Genomic DNA, 20,744 nt, shown 5'->3' with positions numbered 1-20,744 from the left:
AACTTCATCAATGGATGAAACCATAATTTGATGGCATTATTGGAAGATGATGGCAACTTAGGAGGTGGCACCTAGTTGAAGAGAGTAGATCACGAGGGCGTGACCTTCAGGACGATGTCATGTCCCTGGACCCTTCCTCTCTGCTTTTTTCCCTTTGTCTGCTTCCTGGCCACTATCAGGTGAGATGATTTCCTCCACCAAGGCTTTTTTCCCTATTTCCGCCTTGGAGACAGCAAACTATGGACTGAAACCTCTGAAGCCAGGAGCCAAAATAAACCTTTCCTTCTTTAAGTTGTCTTTTGTAAGTATTTCATCACAATGAAAAGCTGACTAACATACTATAATATACAAAATATTGTGCAAAGAATTTAGAGGAATGTAAAAGATATATAACACAGTACTACCCACAGATGCTCTGTAAAGATCAAGATAGTAAATATTTTAGGCTTTGTGGACCCTGAGTTTACATTTCTTTGCCATAGATAATATATAAATGAATGGGTTTCACTGTGTTCTACTAACACTTTATGTACAAAAATAGGTAATGGATAAATTGGCAAAATCCAGGTCTAGTTGATAAGCCAGAGCATGTACATGTTACTTGTAAAACTACTGCCAATCGGAAGATCAGGGGCGAAGTCATAACTGGTTAAGTTCAAAGTAAGCAGAGAGGATGGGTGAACCCTTGCCAGATGGGGAACTTCCAAGGTCATGGAGATGCCATATCTCTGTAATTCGTATGAGAGCAGCTGATAACTACTTACCAGCTGGTGGACTCAAAAGAAAAGAAATTCACAGAAAAACAAACAATAAAGATGAGAAGGAAGGCTGTACAAGACAGGACAAAAATGATGAGACTAGATTTTTACAAAAAAGAAGAGTTTGCTGTGCCCCCGATTTGACCAGGGCAAGTTTTGGAATCCACCAAGGAAAATAACAAGTTAACGGTATCCTTTGTGAGAAGGGCTGCTAAATTCCTGTATGGCCTTAAAGACAGAAGCTCAATTTAGTGATTGTGATATGGGAGCACAGGGGTGCTGTGCTGGTATCTGATTTCTATTTTGAGTTATATGCAATGTGGTTTGTGAAATAAGCAGATGTTCGACATCCACCATCCCCTTTTCCTCTTGCAAGCAGGTGTGAGTCCAGGCCTAGGCATCTCCAGTGAGATGACTTGGACAGAAGAGTCACTAGAATCTTGGGTTGGAAGGGGATTAGGCTCTGGGAGAATCCTCAGGAGGAGCCAGCCGAAGGGTTCTATCACTGGGGAAAGAGGGGTCAGGCTCCAGAAAAGGGACGGGAATCCGGCCAGGGACCTCCCTCTTCTCCTCTCCTTCCAATTCAGCCTCTTCCTACTTCCTTAACGAGCTGACCCTGTCCCAGTATCAGGAGGCTAGGAAGAGACAGCAACCAAACCAGCTCTGGAGGAGATGTTAGTGAGTACCAAACACAAGCAAAGGGGTTCCCTCTCACTAGTAACCCAGGACTTAGAAGACTGCAAGGGGAGTCAATGGGAGATCAGGAGGCTTTCTAAAGAAGATTCCTTTGTTCAAGTTGAAATTAAAATGTGGAATATAAAATACAAAATTTATCATTAAAAATACTGATATTTTAGAGCATGAAAATAGCAGATTTACTGGATATCAGAATCCTGGAAACTCACATAGCATCTGCTACTAGAATTCAAGTCCAGCCCACACTTGGCTGGACCAGTAGACCTCAAGGTGGAGTGCATCTTCAGCATCTGCTGGAAACTGGACACCAGGGCAAATCCTCAGGCCCCATGCCCAGGAGTACTAACTCCTGAAATCTAGGAATGGGCCCCAGAAATCCATATTTTAATTGGATCTCCAGGTGATTCTGGTACACATTAAAGTTTAAGAAACACTGACCTAGAATGTGTAGTATACAGGCTCTATGGCAATTGTCCTTAATCTCAACCAGTTTGTCTGACTCAATAGATTGGAGAGCGTGTGTCTCCCTGGCTTAAGAGCCATGTTCAGGTCTTCTTGATCCTAGCTGCATGGTGAAATTATGCAGGGAATCTGAAGCCATTGTGATGGCTGGGTTTCTACCCCAGTGATTCTGATGTACTTGTTCTGAAATGCAGCACTGTAATATACTGTTTTCTAATATACTGTTAAGGTCATATTAACCTGTATTAAAAATCACCTACAGGATTTAAGACAGATTCCTCAACCCCTACCCCAAGAGAGTCAGATTCTGAAAGTCTGAAAGTCTAAGACAGATTCCTCAACCCCTACCTCCAAGAGAGTCAGATTCCGAAAGTCTATGGATTGAGAATTTTCCTTTCTAATAAACTCCCAGGTCATATGCTGACCTGTAGACCACACTGGAGTCAAAAATGCTGTAGAAGGAAATGTTTACTTATTAGATACTTAAAATGTACTTAGGGTTGGTACGCTCAACTTTCTCCCATCTGTTCATCCTCCAAATTCCTATAAATTTGTTATTCCTTATCCAGTACCTACTTGATTACATTATCAACATGTCATAAAGGCAAGATTTACATTTTCCCCCTCTTTGGATTATTTGCAGGCAGATGTTCAGTTGAATAAATACAGTTGTGCTTCTAGCTGCTTCCTAGTGTTCATCTCCTTCCACCTGATCTGCTTGCCAGGTCTACCTGTCATGGCCCAGATCTTATGGAAAGACTCAAGACATCTATTTTTTGACGATGATACAAAGGTAAATATACATCCAGTCCTAGAGATTTAGGTTGCTCTAGGAGGCTGTTGCTGTAACACCCCTATGAAGTACAGCCATCTGGAGAAGTTTGGGCATCTACAAAAACCGGCTGCTGAATTCGTTCCTTGAAGACATTCATTTTAAGAAGTTATTTCCAATTTGGCATATAACACAGCCATGCAAGTCAATGAGGATTTAGAATCTCTGCTACCTACGGAGGGTATCTTATTTAAAGCATGTCCCTGACAAAGCAATATCAAGGGAACACAATTGGAATTCTCGTCAAGAGGCATAATTTCTCCAGAAGCAGCTTTAGCTACTACTGGAACAGCAATGAGCTTCCTGAAATATATCCAAACTTTTAGCGCTCTGCTTTGCTGCAGCTGCCTGCTTTAGGGCCTAATCACAGGGCAGAACTTAATGATGAGTTCATTTCTCTTGCTACACTACAGTAATTTGGTCTCAATGTTATTCCCAAGGTGCACAGTGCCATTAAGTTCTCCCCGTTCCAAAAATTAAAGGCTCAGGCAAACAGCAGAGCCCCATGTCTTAGTCTATTTGGGCTGCTATAACAAAATACTGTGGGCTGGGGGATTTATAAACAACAGAAATTTATTAGTCACAGTTCTGGAGACTGGGATGTCCAAAGTCAAGATGCTGTACTCACCAAAGGCCAGTTCTCTGCTTCCTGGATCATCTGTGCCTTCACAGGGTGGGAGGGACAAACAGGCTCTCCCAGGCATCTCTTGCAAGGGCACTAATGCCATTATGAGGGCTCCACTCTTGTGACCATGTTTCACACATCCCACCTCCAAAAACTGCTGCACCAGGATTTGATTTTGCAGAATGCAGTTATTCAGATCACAGCAGCCATGATCTCTAAAATGATACTATTTCAGGATGGACTATCAGTAACAGTCTGGTTTCTTTTTATTAATTGGGCTGCTTGTAATAGAGCAGACCAAGAAGCTCAGATGAGGGAACTGGCCAAAATGGGGAAAGCAATTGGGAGGTTCTAGAAGTTGTGTTGGCTCAATTTTATGAAATGGATTGAGTTATTTTCTTCTTAATTTCTTTTTTCTCACCTGGGAGAACCACTGAAATCCTGTGAAGGAGTCTCTCTGCCTCTTGTCAGGGGACTAGAATGATGCTACAGTTAGACTTACCTGATTGGATGAGACTACTAGACTTAATTTTTAAAGCTTAATGTAACAGCTACTTGACTTTAAGCTTTGAGAGCTAGAATAGTATCACACTGAGGAACAGAAACCTTGGAGGCAGACTGCCTGGGTTCAAAGCCTGGCTCAGCCACATGCTCACTATGTGACTCTCAGTAGGTTAATTAATACCTCCAGCTCTCAGTTTCCTCATCTGGAAAGTGGGCCTTAAAATGGCATCTGTTTCATGGTATTGCCTGGCAGCATATCTGAGAGAATTATGTATGTATACGATATACACATATATGTGTGCAATATACATGAAATGTCCATGTACTATCCATGTCATATACATGTGTGTGTAAAAGGAACACATCCAACTTCACTCTGTTCATATAAGTACTTTTTGTTCAGTTTTTCTTTCTCTAAGACACCTAGCCTCAGAAAGGGAAGTTACACTTTTCCTTTTCTATATTATTATTTTCAAGGAAACTACAAACTACAGGAAGCGGGATTACTTAGAAGGCTTTAATCTTAGAGAACCTAGATATGGAAGTAGGAGGTTGAGTCACCTCAAGATATGGACCAGGTGACCTCTGGAGACTCAAACAGGTACACACCTCCAGAGCTTGGGCTCGGGGACTGAGACCCTCTTGAGAGCAGCGGGCAGGGGAAGGGAGTGTGTGGTCACAGTAGTTGGGTCGTGTCCAATTGTCTGATGCCAGAGAGCTTGTGGGCATTCGCAGTTCACCACACTAACCACAAAAGGCCCATTTGAACCAGAGCCAATGTTTCTCCCTCTTCTCTCCCACTATTTAATCTCCAACTAATCTGGCAAATTCTAGGACCTTCCTGTAGGGGGAACCAAAGACCTTTCCTTTCAGAGCCCAAAGGCCATTTCACAGCAGCAGAAAGGGAGGGGTCCTGAGGAAGATGAGGCTAAAGCCAGGCCTGATGCCTCTTTCGTACTTTTTCGCTTTATGAGGCCTCAAGTATGTTTATTTTTTAAGTATACTTAATTCAATTTGGGCAGGGATGGTGTGTGAGAGGCTCTTTTTAATAACAATTGTAACTTGTGATTTTTCTAAAATCCACTTAAGAAAGTTAATTATTTTAACTTTATTATTTAAAAAGTCAGTACTTTTTAAGCAAAACTACTTTGAAATATTTTCCCTAAGCTTCCACTGTATGCAAAGGTGTCTAAACATATAAAAACTGAAAAGTCATAGTGTTTCCCATAACAAAAGCTTTCTAGAGCAAACTGTTCCAATGGAATAGTCTAGAAGAATGGGATTTTCTACACTGGTTCTGTCCAATATCGTAGCCCCCAGCCACACAGGCTATTTAGTACTTTGGATGTAGGCAGGATGGCTGAGGAACTGAGTATTTAATTTTATTTAGTTTTAATTCATCAACATTGAAATAGCCAGATGTAGCTAATATCTACCATACTGGACAGCACTTCCTAGACTGGAAAGCCTGGCTACTTAAAGTGTGGTCCCCAGACTGGAAGCATCAGCTGCACCTAGGAGCTCGTAAAAGAGAAGATCTCCAATCCCACCCCTGACCTCCTGATTCGGTAACTGCCTCCTAATAAGGTCTGATGCTTCCTATGCACACTGAAGCTTAGAAAACACTCTCCTAGAAGGAATTAACTCAAAATCTATAGACGAGACATAGACACAAATGGTTCCCATCCTTCTTGCCCTTTAGGTGCAATGGAGGAGCATAAAAAACACGAAGCCCAGGTCACCATGCCCCGACCCAGAAATTCTGATACCCTAATTAGAAGCATAGTCTCAGTGAGTTCTAAAAGCTCACTGGAGGGGGTGGGTGGTCTAAGAGTCAAATTTGAGAACCATCCCAGCACAGCCTAGGACAGTGGTTCCCAAAACTGAGTGTGTGCCAAGATCACCAGGAGCACTTGTCAAAAGACAAATTGCTGGATCTAACTCACACAGGTCTGGGTTGGGTTCTAGGATTCTTCACGTCTGACAAATTCTGCAGGATTCTGCCAGATGCTCCTTATGTGGGAAGCACTTTGAGAAACTCTGGTCTCGAATCTTAAAAGCATGAGCTTCACAGTCAGACTGACCTTAGGGTGATCTACTACTTGCCATCTGGGAAAGTTATTGAACCTCTGAACTTCCACTTCTGCAACTGTAAAATCGGGCTAAGGGTCTTTACTTATTGAGTTTCAATGAATGGCTATCAGGGGGATAGTGCCTACTCTTCATAAGCAATAACTGTTAAATTAGCATCATTATTGTAAGAGGAATCACTTGTTCATTCCACAAGCAGGAACTGTATGGCACTGTTTCAGGGATCCAGCCAAAAGCAAGGCAGCCAAGGTCCCTGCCATGTTGCCATCATGGAACTGGCATTCCATCCTGATGGTACAAAGCAAACCATTTATTTTGTGCTTATAGCACTGAGCATAGAGGAAAAGGTCAGAGAGGAATCCATTCCAACTGGGAGAATGGGAGAGCACCACAGAGGAAATGGAGTCAGAGCTGTGCCTCAGTGGGGAGAAGGACTGGCTCAGCGTGATGAGACAGGGAGGAGGCTGGGGGCAGCTGACAGTTAGCACCCTGGTGGCACTGGTGCAGGAGCTACAGGGGGTGTGGGGGGGCACGGAGGCAGAAGTGTGTGTCCTGGGCCACCCAGATGGGGCAGGCTCCACTCTTTGGAAAAATCATATTCTTTTGTTTCTGGTTTTAAATCTCAATATGCGGAAAATTACTGATGTCAGGGCATTGTAATCAGCCCACAGCTTTTGAGCTTGATGATTCTTACGAAATACAAGGCTGGTCAAAGTAAGATCTAGATATGAACTGAATCATCCCAACCTCTCTGAAACTGGGGTCCCTTGACCAAGGGAGCAGCCTACTGAGGCAGACGCACAGCAGGAAGATGCCTGAAACTTCAGCAAGGGTCCTGGGAGGGGAAACACCCTCCCCATACCTCCCTTTCCTTCGCTCAGTGGTGGCCTACCACCGTGACTTTTTCGCTCCTGCTCAGCACGCTTAACTTCGGGTGCTTCAGTAAATTCCAAAGAAGCAAGAAAGCATAATTCCTAAGGAAAGAGGACTTTTCTGAAAAGGATGGCCCCTCAGTTGCTGCAGTGACACAGGAAGGGGTATAAGAAGCAGATCTATCTAGAAATTCATCTCGTTGCACAAAAAGAAAAACAATCACCACGAGAGGTGGAAGAGGGCCTCAGGCTCCAGCGAGGACCGCCCCCCAAGGGTTTCCTGTCACTGCAGGCTGGCAAGCACAATGAGGGTTGGCCTTGCAGGGTCCTCAAAGCCTCCTAGAACTTTGGATTCCAAAGGCTGATGGGAAACCTTTCAGGGACCAAGTGTGCAAACTGCAACCCAAAATCCACTTATTTATCGTAAAGTGCCTACAGTGCAGTTAAACTTGAATTTTAATGCAGAAAAACACAACTCATACACTTGGCTCATGTGTCGACAAAGAGGGCTCTGTGTGCCTGGTACAGCACACATGCCATAGGTTCAACACCATTGCACTAGCAGAACTGAAAGGCATACAGATCCCAAAAGATGTCCATGTTAATCTCCCAAACCTAAGAACATGATAACTCACATAACAAGGGCCAACTAGGGCAGCAGACAAATTCAGACCACCAATCAGCTGAGCTTGAGATGGGAGATTATTCTGACATCCAGGTGGACCCCATGTAATCACAAGGGTCCTTAAACCAGAAAAGGAAAGCAGATGGGGAGAGACAGAGCAAGCCAACCACAGATAACAAGAAACAGGGAGAAAAATCTTTTGCACACAGAAAGAGAACCAAGGGATGGAGGGGTGGGGGAAGGGGATGTAAAAAGAGTTAAGATGTGTCATGCACATCCAAGGAGATAGCATCTTCCCTAGAGCTTCCACAAGGGAGCCCAGCCCCAGAGACATGTTTCTCTTAGCCCAGGGAGGCCCATGTGGACCTGTGAGCTCGCACATGTGTGTTGTTTGAAGGGACCACATTGTGCTCATTATTCTGCAATAACCGAAAAGGAACACACCCCTCAAGCAAGACAATTTCTTATCAAAGATGATAGCATCCTTGGTTTGGCACCTGCCACCTGCCATGAGGTGGGCTCCTGTTCCCCAGAAACGTTGCCTTCCGCCCCCTCTGCCCAGCTCAGCTCTGCATGGCAGGCTCCTGCAGAAGCCTCTCTGCTCCCCACGCACGAGAGCTCTCTCTGCTCTGAAATCCCACGCCCTTTCCGCCTGTACCTCGCAATTTCGGACTTAATTATATAGCGGGTGGTGTTACCTGCTGTCCTTACGTGTGTGTTTATTTTGGTTCCAAAACAAGATTGAAACCTTGGTCTCAAACAGGAACTCTGTTTGTCCTTTCATTGTTGTTGCTCTTAGGAAAGTGTACTTTTTTTCATAATCCTGCTTTTATTACCCTTTGATACATAAAAAAAGGACTGTTCGGACTGTTATATATTTATAAGCAGATACTCTGAATCATTTTAATTACCCTGTGACTGGGCACTAACTCATTCTTCTATTCTTTTCTTTGGCAGAATTTTCTATTTTCTGTCAGAGTTTACTGAAGGGTTTTACACTTTTTGTGTTTTTGTTTTTGTTTTTGTTTGGTACTGGAGATCAAACCCAGAGCTCCTCTACCATTGGGCTATATCCCTCACCCTTTTTAGTTTTTATTTTTGTTTTGAGTACTTGCTAAGTACTCAACGTTGTGATCCTCCTGCCTCAGCCTCTCTGTGTGTTGGGGATGGAGGCATGTGCCACCCCTCCTGGTTGGCTTTCATTAAAGTTTAAAGCCAGATCCAAAATGAACAAAAGAACCAAGCTTATGGTTTTTCCAAAGATGGTTCCAGCGACTGTACCTCCTGACCATACACTAATTTCATCAGTCAGGCACAGGAGCAACATCAGAAATCACAGAATGGCTAGCAAAAAGAGTGAACAGATCTGTATTCCTCTTGTGCCAGTGCTAGGCACATAGTAGGTGCTCAGCAAAAATGGGTTAGACAGAGCTGGAGTAGAGTATTTGCCTGGCATGTGCAATTCTCAGTGCCAATGAATGAATAAATAAAAATTTAAAATAAGTTAGATGATTGGCTAGTGGATGACAGTTTTCCCTAGTGCGTTCCTCTAACCACAGAAGATGACCCTCAACAACAGACAAACAAACAGAGGAAGAACAGCCCACTGGCCTCCTTTGGGGGTACATAGTTCCTAAAAAAATAAGAGAAGCAAATGAAGTCTCTCCAGAGAATATTATTCATTTCTCAAAATAAGATACATCTCTCCTTTCAAGGTGCATTTATTTTAGTGGGGTGGGATGAGGATTTTGTAAGGGAAACAAAAATGAGTAAGCGGGTGTGGGAACAGAAATTAAAATAAGCAGTGACTTGCTGCCTGTCGACGTGGATGTCCTCACACCCGCTGCCTTATTTTGAGCTCCATTCTGGCTTATTTTTGCCTCTGATGCTTTAAAACATGATACGCAGAAAAAAATATGATACGCAGGTTAGAAAGTGAGGCCAGGGACACTCCTGACTTCTGCTCACTCAGCTGGTGCTGAGGACATGGCGCCTGACACCCACGGCTCTACTGAACCCCGACTCTGTGAAGTGGTTGCTATGATCACCTCCATTTTACAGGGGATGATACTGAGAACCCTGAACCCCAGGTGACATGATTTTCTCAAAGACCCCTCACCAAGTGGCTAAGGCGAGATGTGAACTGAACTGGTCCAGCGCAGAGCGTGGTTCCATTTCTCCCTGCTCGCTGAGGGTGTGTGGGAGACCCCCATCTCTCTCCCACATGGAGCAGGGGAGGTCCCCAAGCTGCCAAGGTACCCTGGGTCCCAGGAAACACCACACTAGCTCTACATGCTTCCCTGGTCTTGATGGCATTTCCAGAAGCTGGAGGTGGCAAAGAGGAGAGGGGAAGAGGAGACAGTTTGTTCTTAAATAAGATCTCTTCCTCTCCCTTCCTGACTCAAGTGAAGCCCTTTATGAATAAGAAGACATGGACAGGTGCCAAATGAAAGCAACACAATCTGCTCAGTCATTCCGAACCCAGTCCTCAAACCTCAAATCCTCCAAGGGTAAGGACAGAGGCAGGAGAGGAATAAGGATCTGGACTTAGGGTCAGACCAAATACAGGGTAAAGCAACCCTTCCATCACTGCCGGGCTGTGCAACTTGGACAAACAGGTCAACCTTTCTTGGGCATCAGCTGCCTCATCTGTCAGGAGGGCAGTAACAATTCCTACCTCATAGACGTGCTCTGAAAATTGAGCTGATGGAGGCAAGAGGTTTAGCAGAGCACCCAACACACAGCAGAACTGGAATACACACCGGTATTACTCTGAACACACGGTTCAGTGCTCTCAGATGTTACATGCAACAGAGCGTGTACATACTGCCCTAGAGAACATTAACAGTCAGAATGGACCTCATGTGGGCCATGTTCTGGTTAAGGTCCGGGATGGGGCCCTGGCTTTCACTCTGGGTTTTGTCCCCATGATACCAGCTCCAGCACAACCCTCCACCTTCAAAAGTTTGAATAGAATTGGACAAATTTCTAACCTTACCCCAAACCTCAGCCCAAGAAGGCAGTGTCCTTCTACTTTCCAGGAGGAAGGCAGAGCTTTAGGAAATGTTCTCATTTGGTGGAATTATTCCTTCCCTTTTGTAACCCAAAACCTCCTGGGAAGGTCCATTTTCCCCCCACTGGCAGCTTACTGGCACAAGAATTGTTTCACAGCACAGTAACTCAGATAGCAAAGCACACAGAAGAACCTCCACAAAATACTACTACACTGAATTATCCTCCATAACAAGTAGACCAGTTTGGGATTATACTCAACGATAGTTACCAAAGAGCCAAAAGCAGTTCCTTTAAAGGCATTTTCTCCCACAAAAGGAGAGAGGTTATTTTGTAATTATTATTATTAACAGTTCATGACATTAAGGGTCACTGGCCTAGGTTTTCAGTTTCAACAGCATTAATGCTTCCTGACCTACTACATCATTTATTATTTATTAGGTCCACAGTTTTCCCCTCATTACATCGTGGGAAGGCAATATTCAATCTATTTTCTTCACTGTTGTTTCCCAATCATCTAGCATAGTACTTGGCAAATATTAGATACTCAATAAATACTGTTCCACAAATGAACAAATTGAAGCACACTTTAGAGAAACTTTATTTTGAAGAGCAACCAAAATTGATGCCAAGACATAGCTTATTAGAAATGCACTTGTGTTTGAAATACAGCTTAGTAGCAGACTGCTTGCCTAGCATGTGTGAAGCCCTGGGTTCAATCTCCAGTACCCAAAAAGAGGAAGGAAGGAAAGGAAGAGAAAGGGAGGGGAGGGGAGGGGAGGGAAGGGAAGGGAAGGGAAGGGAAGGGAAGGGAAGGGAAGGGAAGGGAAGATTCCCCTTCCTCTGTTGGCTCCAATAGATCTTGTCAGTAAATCAGAACGCACTGCCAACAATCATGCTTAAATCACTCACCAAGGGGCTACGAATTCAAAATATCCAAGTATTCTTGTCACTGAAATAGAATAGGGAAAATTTTGCTACAACAAGGAAACTCAGGTGCGCACTTTTACCTGGGACAGGACCTACTTGTTGCACAGAATGTCTCCACCACTGTCATGAAGGGGCTGCCACAATCATCCAGGGAACAGGGGGCCAAGGGTGAATGGGCACATGCCATAACATTCAAATTCGTGAAGTGAGCAGAACGGATGGTAATTTAGTCCAAAATCCCCATTTTTCAAATAGAACTGAGTGAGGGTCCAGACATAAGCAGAGTGGCTGTTAGAGTGCACAGAGCAACTGAAGCACAGCCAGAAAAGGAAGGCAGATTCCTTCCTCTCCTTTGCCTTCCGCATCTGGAGTTGTGCAGGGGTGTGGTGTGCATGTGTATGGACACTTGTGTGCACATGGGTGTGTGTTTGAACTCTGAGCAAAAGTTTAAGAAGACCCCGAGTTAAAAGTTTATCCATGATTTTGACAAAGTTAGGGTCACCAACTTTCCATTCCTCCCCAACAATCGACAGTGTTACCTTGCTTGTCCAGTGGCTCCAAGCTCAACAACAGCAAAGTTTGAAAAATATCTGCTTGGTGTTTGTAATTTTGCTGGAGAGTGAAACTCAAAATCTGCCTTGAAAAAACCTATACTGGCTGAGAGTGCTTCAAAGTTGTGTCTCACCACAGACACAAAGGGGTGACTTTTCAGTCTAAGGGCTGCTATCACCCAGGCAACATATAGTGCTTGTGTTAATGCATTAAAACACTTGTCATTGTGCTTTTATTCCACTTTATTTGCATAAAATATCATAACCATGGCTCCAAAGAAAGTTAGTGATACCAACAGTAAAGCTAAGAGGAAAACTGTGAGAACCATGATCAAATGAAAGAAAGAAATTACTGTGAAATTTGTTAAAGTCCTGGAAAAATTAATCTATAAGTATAATTTTTGAGCCTCAGAACCAATTACTTGGTTTTCCATTATTTCTTGTGGGGAAAATATGTTCAGTTCTTAAACATTTTGGTGTTCAAACACAAATTTGGAGCAAATTGAGTTCAACAACCAAGGTATCACTGTAGCTCCAAAACTTTCATTAATGACTCAAGAGTCATAAAGATTTTCTGAGCTGAGAGAACCTTAGAGGTCATTGAGAAAAATGCTTACTTTATGGTGGGAAAACAATTGGCTGATGAAGAAAAGTGAGTTCCCCACGTCACAAAACTACCTAACTGATAAGACCAATGTAGCTGCTGCACAAGCACACGTAGGTTATACTCAGCACACTTTAGAGTTACACATAGCTCTAAGGGTCTCATCATTTTGGCTGGAAAACCAAAGCCCATCTAAGCAAGCACATCTCAGACAGAACAAGAATACTTCTCCATTGAGCAAGTGAATACAATTCTAATGAGAAAACTAATTTTAAAATGGGACCCTTATAAGGATACAAACACACACACATGTACGTACACACATACGTCTGTGTATATATGATTACCACATTTACTATTATTAAAGGTGCTTACTTTAAAAAAATATTTGGCATTAGGTATGCAATAAATTCACAGTGCTAACAACAACATCAAAGCGTACTGCTAAGTGGAAATACATCCTGACACAACATTTTTGGAATGTTATCAATCAATAGCTATAAAATAAAATATGTACATTCTTTGACTCAGCAATTCTTCTTCTGGGAATGTGGAACTATCTGTAGAAATAGAGTTTTACAACTATATGGACAAGAGTGTTTACTAAAACATTATATTTTGTGGCAAAAAGAAAGAAAATATTAGCCAGTTCATCGTTAGGTATCGCTGTGTGTACTGTGATACAAACAAATGATGGAATTTTACACAACTGTTACAAAGTTTTATAAAATGAATTATTGTAGAGCTGAAGGGATTTCTATCATGTATTAGTAGAACAGCCAAATGCAGTGCCATGTGATTATTTAATACAGTTTCTTATATAAACTCCACCACCTTTAACACATTATTTTATGTGTACACATGTGTGTGGTTTTTTTCGTGGCAGAATGAGCATGAAAGAAAGATGTGAAAGTCTGTTAACACCAGGCATCTCAGACAGAAGTCTGTGATGGATGAAGATGATTCATATTTTCTTTGTGTATCTTTGAATGTTTTCACTAATCACAATATATACATGTTACTTTGAAAAAAATTAAGTCAAACAAGTCCTCAAAGTAAAGATAGAAGGAAACCCAAAATAGTCCTCCTTTCTTCCCTAGTACACCCCATGGCAGTGGAAACACTCTGACTTTGTGGAAAAAAATTAAACAAAGAAGCAAAAATAACTTTTTAAGCTATCACTCTAAGTCTTTGGCTGTCATGACCATCCTCTGTGCAAGTTACTTTTCCTACCTGACACAAGATGTGACCTTTTGAGAAGATACAGGAAGTGACCCCTGAGCATAGACAGGAAGTAAGCTCTTGAGCAGATACAGGAAGTGACCTGCTGAGCATAGCACCAGAAGAAAACCTCTCCTCTACACAGAAAAATTTCTCTTATAATCTGAGAGGAAACTTGAAAAACTTCTCCTTGTCCTGCCTCACAAAGGAATTTGTGCCATAAATAGGCCAAGCAGGACCCACTCTTCATAAAACTACAGAGTAGATAGAAACTAACTCTGGCAGCAGGCCTTTTGGGACACCTGAACCAGCCACTTGGAAAGCTGGCCTTGTTCCCATGTGTTGCTTTAACCAGTTGTGACTCCACACTCCTCAATGAAAAATGGCAGGACCATGAACACAGATGTCCTGGTTGTGACAGTGACGACCACTGGGCTTCAACAATGATGAGACCACATTACCTGACACACCACCCGGGCAAGTCCTTCTGGACAAGTACCTCAAAGAGAGTTGTTGCTATCAACTTTAAAACTATACCAGAACTGTTCCCGTTAATGCATGAAACTTTCTTTATATAGGAATAGCCCAGCCCCCTGACCCACCCTAGACTCTATTTAAGTCATGGCTCAGGAACCAGTAAGGAAAAAGCAAAAAAGATTGACTTACCAAGCCAACTTCTGTTTAAGTACACAGACACAAACACAGGAGGGACCGTGAAGAAATCTACTACAGAGTTCACTTCCAACCAGAACCACAGTTTATCATTGGCTGCAATAAACTGGGGGAAAGAAGAAATAAGGGGGAAAAATGAGAAGCACTGTGCCAGCATTCAATCTACATTCTTTTTCTTTCTTTCTTTCCTTCTTTCCTTCCTTTCTTTCTTTCTTTATTCTTTGGTACCAGGGATCAAACTCGGGACCTTGTTCTTGTGAGGCAGGCGCTGGAACCACTGAGCTAAATCCCTGGCCCTCTACATTCTCTTACTAAAGGGTAAATTTTGGATTACAGGGGAGGTCTAGCAAGAGATGTTATGTTCTTCTCATACTTTAATGACACGCTTATTTTGTTGGCTAGGTAACCTTTGTAGAGTGACTATATGCTATGTTAGCACTGGAAAAAGATCAGGCAACGTATTTTTCTGTGGTTTCTAACAACCTTACGGAGAAGGTTCACTAACCTTACCTTCTTCAGATTCTCTGATGTAAAAAAATTTAAATAAAGCACACGCACACACATATATATATAAATTCACACACATTTCTGTAATTTAGATACCGCACACCTCTTAGGATCTAGAATAAAACCTCCAAGCCCCTCGATTTGCTCTGTTGGTTCATCCTCACAATTGCTCTCCCAGCTAAGTGTGCACTGATGAAAAGAATTTTAAGAGCTGAAGGGTCTGGCACAGGCTAGGCAAGCACTCTATCACTGACTTACATCCCCAGCCCTGAAGAGATTTGTTTTGTTTGTTTTTTTTAAGAGAACAATATTCATGCCTGAACCGAGGCATACAAAACAGTGGACCAGTAGAGGTCATCATTTTCAGTCTCTGTTTCTCCTCTTTGAAACAAAATTAACAAAGTATTCCAGAAAACTCTTAGCTAAGGAAAGAGATCATTCTGGAAATCAGAGTACAGGTACTCTGTTTATTATGGGAACACTGGACTTCACTTTGCCTGAAAGAGCAGATGTGGTTAGGGCGAGCCCTGGGTATAAGCCTGCAAGGCCTCACTGTGGGACTGAGTCATATTGCCAAACTTACCCGCAAGCCAAAGTAGAGAAGGAAGAACACGTTGAAAGCCATGTCGATCTGTAATGTGAAATCTTTGTAGAAATTCTGGCAGGATTCTATTGGGCTATTAGACAGGAAGAAGAAAAGAGCAAGAAGTAAATGAAAAACATCATCACACCTTCACAATGCTGAGAAGTGGTGGCATACAGGGTAGAGGACGAAATGAATGTTCATCAGATAAAACATTTGGTCTTTCTACCCCCTGTGATAATCAAGCAAGCATTGCTAGGGGCTTTCCATTCAACCATTCAGTGCCTTGTTCTTTCATTTGCTTTGGGGTTTTTTGTAATTTTATATACAGTTATTTTTTATTATCATTCAACAGTTGAACTAAAAATCTAAAAAGAATCATGCAGACACCTTGGAGGAAGGACAAGCAGGAGGGACTACTGAATTCCCTGATTTCATATTAACCCTTAAAGAACTGACTTTCTTTTTTTAGAGGACATATAAGAAGCCTAAAAATCAGCCCCTCATGCCCTCCAGCACATTGGAAGTGGAGCCCATTTTCCATTAAGCACACTGGCTGTGTTTTAGATCTCATAAAAGTCATGAGTGGGTTAATAAAAGACCCAGGAGCATCTCGATAAAGCTGTGGTAGAGAGGATCCTGGTAGATGTTCTGCTAGACTAAGGGTGGGCTTTCTGTGACGCACTCTGATCTGGGGAAGGAAGCATTGCCCAACTGGTAAAATTCAAAACTATTAAACCAAAATGTTGAAGCAGTACTCTAAGGGTTAATTTTTTAATTTTTTAAAAACTTTTTGGCATGCATGTAAATTGGCTTTGTGTGGTGTCAAGCAGCCAATGAGCATCCCCAGCATACTCTGCTGGTTCAAGAGTAGGCAGTTCAAAAGGGTACAACTATACAAACTGGTATGTGGCTTCCTTGTGCTTTCCCGCATCAAACTGATCAGATCAGTGAGTGAAAAATCCCAGGTATGGGCTGGGTGGGAAGCAGGAAAGCCTCTTAAACAACTCAAAGCTCTGAATGAAAATTCATAGTATTAGTTATCAGTAAACACATGATAACACCCAGGCCAGGAACATAAATTATGTGAGGGAAGGGAAAGCGGACAGAGTATGGGGAGAAACAAAAACGTTTTCCCGGATGGAAAGCAACATGAAATCTCTCCCTGCAGGAGAGAGCTAGCTTGAAAGTAAGTGCAAGATGAAGGATTTCCGAGCATCCCCACTCTGGAAATCACTGGATGCAATACCAGTTAGTATAGTTGTACTTCCACAAGGACAGTGCTTGGTCGTTCAACAGGCAGGAATCTGTGCAGTTTGGGAATGCAGGGCCCACTTGGAGGCATGGAAGTCAGTCTGTGCGAATCTCCGACCATGTTACATGCACTGGACCTCTCCATTTTTCAGCTGGATTACAAGTCAAACATGCCCTTTGTTATCTCCCAAACCACAAATCCGTGGTAAACCTCTAGACAAGCAGGAAGAGTAACCTACATTTGCAAGTACAAACTAAGTGGGCTGAACAAAAACAGCACTGAAAAACAGTTCTTTACAAAGAAAATGACAACTGCAGGTTTTCTCTAAGGTAGGGAAGTGGGAGGAAAGACAAGATGGCATTTGGTTAGTCCAATGCCAAAGGCGGCAGGAGGTAAACATCACAGCCTACAATTCCTCTTTGCCTGCTCTCCTACACAGGTATTAATTTAGATACTTCTGCAATCCTTGGGCCATGGTAGTGCTTTATTTTGTTTTAAGAACAAGATTCACAGTTGTACAGGTATCAGGGTTCCTAGTCACCATAGTTGCAATGAAAAGAAGTACATGAAGGTTGACTACAAAATCAACTATAGATTTCAAGAGTTGACAAAATGATGTGGCTCTACTATGGGAGCCACTGGCAGGATATGCTTCTGAAAAACAAATTTGTGTGTGTGTGTGTGTGTGTGTGTGTGTGTGTGTGAGAGAGAGAGAGAGAGAGAGGAAGAGGAAGAACAGGCAGATCTGTAGGTAAATACGGTATTTGCGTGTGCATTTGCGTTAGCAAGGACTTTAGCTTATTCATTAACAATTTGTATTCATCTAGACTGATGTTCACATAGTCAAGGGACAGGGAGAAAGACTTGGTTCCTAAGTTTATCATGGAAGATCCACTATTACTTTACGGAGGCCAAACAATAATCTTACTGTTGCCCTCACAATAGTCATTGGTGGAGTTATTGGTGGCATTTTGGTATGATCTCATGAGTTTCCTGTCTCCTATTAATTCCATGTCTCTGTGATTAAGTTGGTGGTATCCTCCAAATACATGTGGTTGGAAAAGTATTTGCTAAGCTATGGTAAACAATGGAATAGCAGATGGAGAGATGATAGCTCAATGTCACTGAAGATATCTGGGGTTAAGATAAATGGAAATAGATGCTCAAAGAAGCATAAGCAATCAGGCTGAAGCAACTTCTTTCTATTGTTCCTTGCCTTCCCAGTCATTTCTGTTGTTCTCCTTTTCACTGCCCATACCCAAAGGCAACAACGAAAGGACTCAGAGCTAGAGGACCCCGGTTGAGAAACAGACCTTAACAACATCCTTGATTTACAGAAAACAATGTGGAATCCATAATAAACCTTTTCTCTAGTGCACTTTCAAAAATTTAGAGCTGATTTAATCATCATCTCATTATCATTCCTTGAGTCCTAGACTTTAAACTGAAACAATAAAAGAAGTAAATTGTGCTGCTGGCATGAGTGGCTGTTTCTCCAACTGAAGCTCACGGGTAACAGAAGGACAACCTAATCGATGAATGAGGTGGGAAAATAAGCAGGAAACTGGGACAAGTAATCAGGGAATGTGGTTTATAGCCCTTTTAGCTATTTCCTGCTTACCACAAGAACCCTAGGAGAAATGTCCTGCCTGGCTTTTCAAGTGGCAATGGAACTGTTTATCAGGGTCCCCTCTGAGATAAATCCTCAAAGTGCCCACTGTTCAGGGACTCACAATCAAGAAACCACAGTGTGGAGATTCCAAAGCCTCATTATTTTCATTCCCAAAATTGAAATGACCCATGGAGAAGTCCACTGATCTTTTAAAAAGAGAATACGTAATTCAACAATCAAAGGATTGGCCAACCAAGATTTATTTGTCTCACCAAGAGACTTCATCTTTATGATTAATGCTCAATGAAGGATGGAGAATGAGATACAAACTCCTCTTCCCTCTTGTGTAAAGCAGGAGAGTTTCCTGCTGGTAAAGAAATTATGCTTTTATTTTAAAACTACAAAAAAAAAGGACCCTGGATCACACACTTAAGTTTAGACTGCCATTTTTTTGAGGCATGCCCACATCAGAAAAGGGACTCACAGGGCAGGCATATGTTGCCAATAGAAAAAGAATGCATTCTAAGAACAAAACAAAAAGCACTAGTTCTGTCTCTGACAGTAGAAAATTGACTTACCCTCACTCATCCCTGGTTACATAACAACTTAATAATTAAAACAGACAAGATACCTGGTAGCCGATGGACTTTCTATCCTTAGGCTCCCACTGTCCCCAGATCAAGTGTGATATAAAGCCTTAGGCACATTTAGTGTTTTGGCCAAAACTCTAGCATTGAGGATCTTTAAAAGAACCTCAGCGAAGAATTGTTTCTTATAGGGTAAATGTTCAATATAGCAAAGAGGTTGAAATATAAACTCCTATTTCTGCTCGACAGTCATGAGAGGGCACACTCAGTATGTAGATGAATCTGTAGAGGAAAAGGAGCTTCAACCAATATGGAAAATAAACCTCTTCTTTCGCTTATTTAATAATATAATTTCCAATTAAGAGCCTTGAGTGGGAAGATCCAACAGACAGATCCTCCCAAAGACTGACTTTCCAAAGTGTAGGGCAAGCATGAGCTAACCCAGGTTTTCTTTTGTAGGGTAAACAAGGCCAAAGACAAAAATCTCACTGCTGACAGAGTGGCTCCTCTAGACATCTGTGTCACCTCCAAGAGGAAAGTACTGACCCTTGCTCTCCTCTTCTGTCCCTCCCTGGTATTCCTGAAGTTTTCCTACCTCCCTGAGCCTGGTTGCCCAACCCTGTGAAGCTATTTCTCCAGGACAGCAGTTCTCAAACTTTGGCATGCACTGAGAAGGCATTCTTAAAGATTTTCTATCTCTCCCAACCTCTCAGAGTTTCTGTTTAGTAGGTCTGAGGTGAGGGGGGTCCCAAGAATTTGTTTTTGTAATAGTTCCACAAATGAGGCCAATGTAGTTCATCCGGGGACCCCACTTTGAGAACCACTGCTCCCGAAGAATCTTCTTGCATCTATGCACTGATTACAGGTGTCACTGCTCGAGAAGATTCCCTGTCAGGCCTGAACAGAGATGAGTAAGTGTTCAAACCCGCCTCCAGGTAAGCAGTTGCATACCACTTAACTAATTGCTGAGATCAAGGGGTTGAGCAGATATTTTCAGTTTTCAATATTAACAAGAGAGGAAAAATTAAAAGGATACAGGGGAAGTAATTACAATGCCACTGAGCAAGCGCCACCAGTGGACATTCCAATTAACAATCAGAGTGTGCCTGCTGAGCACATTTTCAGGTTCAAATTAAAAGGAGAAATGATGAAGTATAGGTGGAGAGGAATTACAGAGACTGTGATTTATAAAGGATAAAGAAATGGTAAGCAGCTTAGGAGCACAAAACAACAACAACAACCAGTTTAGATGGTTTCATTGGGAGGGGACTGGCTGGGGAGCAAAATAGCACTTTGTGAAATAATTTCCAACATTCAAATTCTCCTCATTTGAATGGCTAGCACCCTTTTAAGTTGAATGGAACTCTCTCAATTCCCATTAGGATTATGGACCACCAGAGTTCAGGTCCACAGCACTGCAGACACGAATCAATTCAATAAACTTAATGATTCCAGATTCTCCTGCTTCATCTCTGCAATGTTGCCAGATTAATTTAATTAAAAGATGTCATTTATCCAGCATAATGGCTCCCACCTGTCTCATCTATCAGCTGGAAGTCTGGCTGGGAAGAACCCCCAAAACTTACCCTCGCCTACATCTGCCACTTGATTTTCTACTGTGCTTCATTGCTACCATGAGTTGGTGCCTTCGTGGCACATTACCCATGAACATTACCCATGTAATCCCACTTCTAAATCTATGCTTTTGTTTTGGCCTCTTTAAATGCTCTTCTCTTGTTGTGTTC

The 20,744-nt window shown here is 42.4% G+C and overlaps 1 protein-coding gene across 31 annotated transcripts in view; it reads right to left on the bottom strand.

Annotated features, from left to right (window-relative positions):
- The window catches only part of Kcnma1 (potassium calcium-activated channel subfamily M alpha 1), a 732,631-nt gene that overhangs the window by 297,285 nt on the left and 414,602 nt on the right, over nt 1–20,744 (bottom strand). For all 31 annotated transcript variants that reach the window (XM_004846336.3, XM_004846337.3, XM_004846338.3 and 28 more), the window contains exons 4-5: nt 15,546–15,639; nt 14,450–14,561 (exon numbers count right to left, since the gene is read on the bottom strand). In XM_004846336.3, the coding sequence (XP_004846393.1) occupies nt 14,450–14,561; nt 15,546–15,639 (206 nt within the window). The remainder of the gene's footprint in view (nt 1–14,449; nt 14,562–15,545; nt 15,640–20,744) is intronic.

The sequence above is a fragment of the Heterocephalus glaber genome, unplaced genomic scaffold, assembly GCF_053883595.1.
Source record: "Heterocephalus glaber isolate CG9 unplaced genomic scaffold, H.glaber_assembly_v1.0 deba00001497, whole genome shotgun sequence".
Taxonomy (NCBI): domain Eukaryota; kingdom Metazoa; phylum Chordata; class Mammalia; order Rodentia; family Bathyergidae; genus Heterocephalus; species Heterocephalus glaber.
Note: the sequence above shows the minus strand (reverse complement) of the source record. Positions and strands in the feature narration are given on the sequence as shown.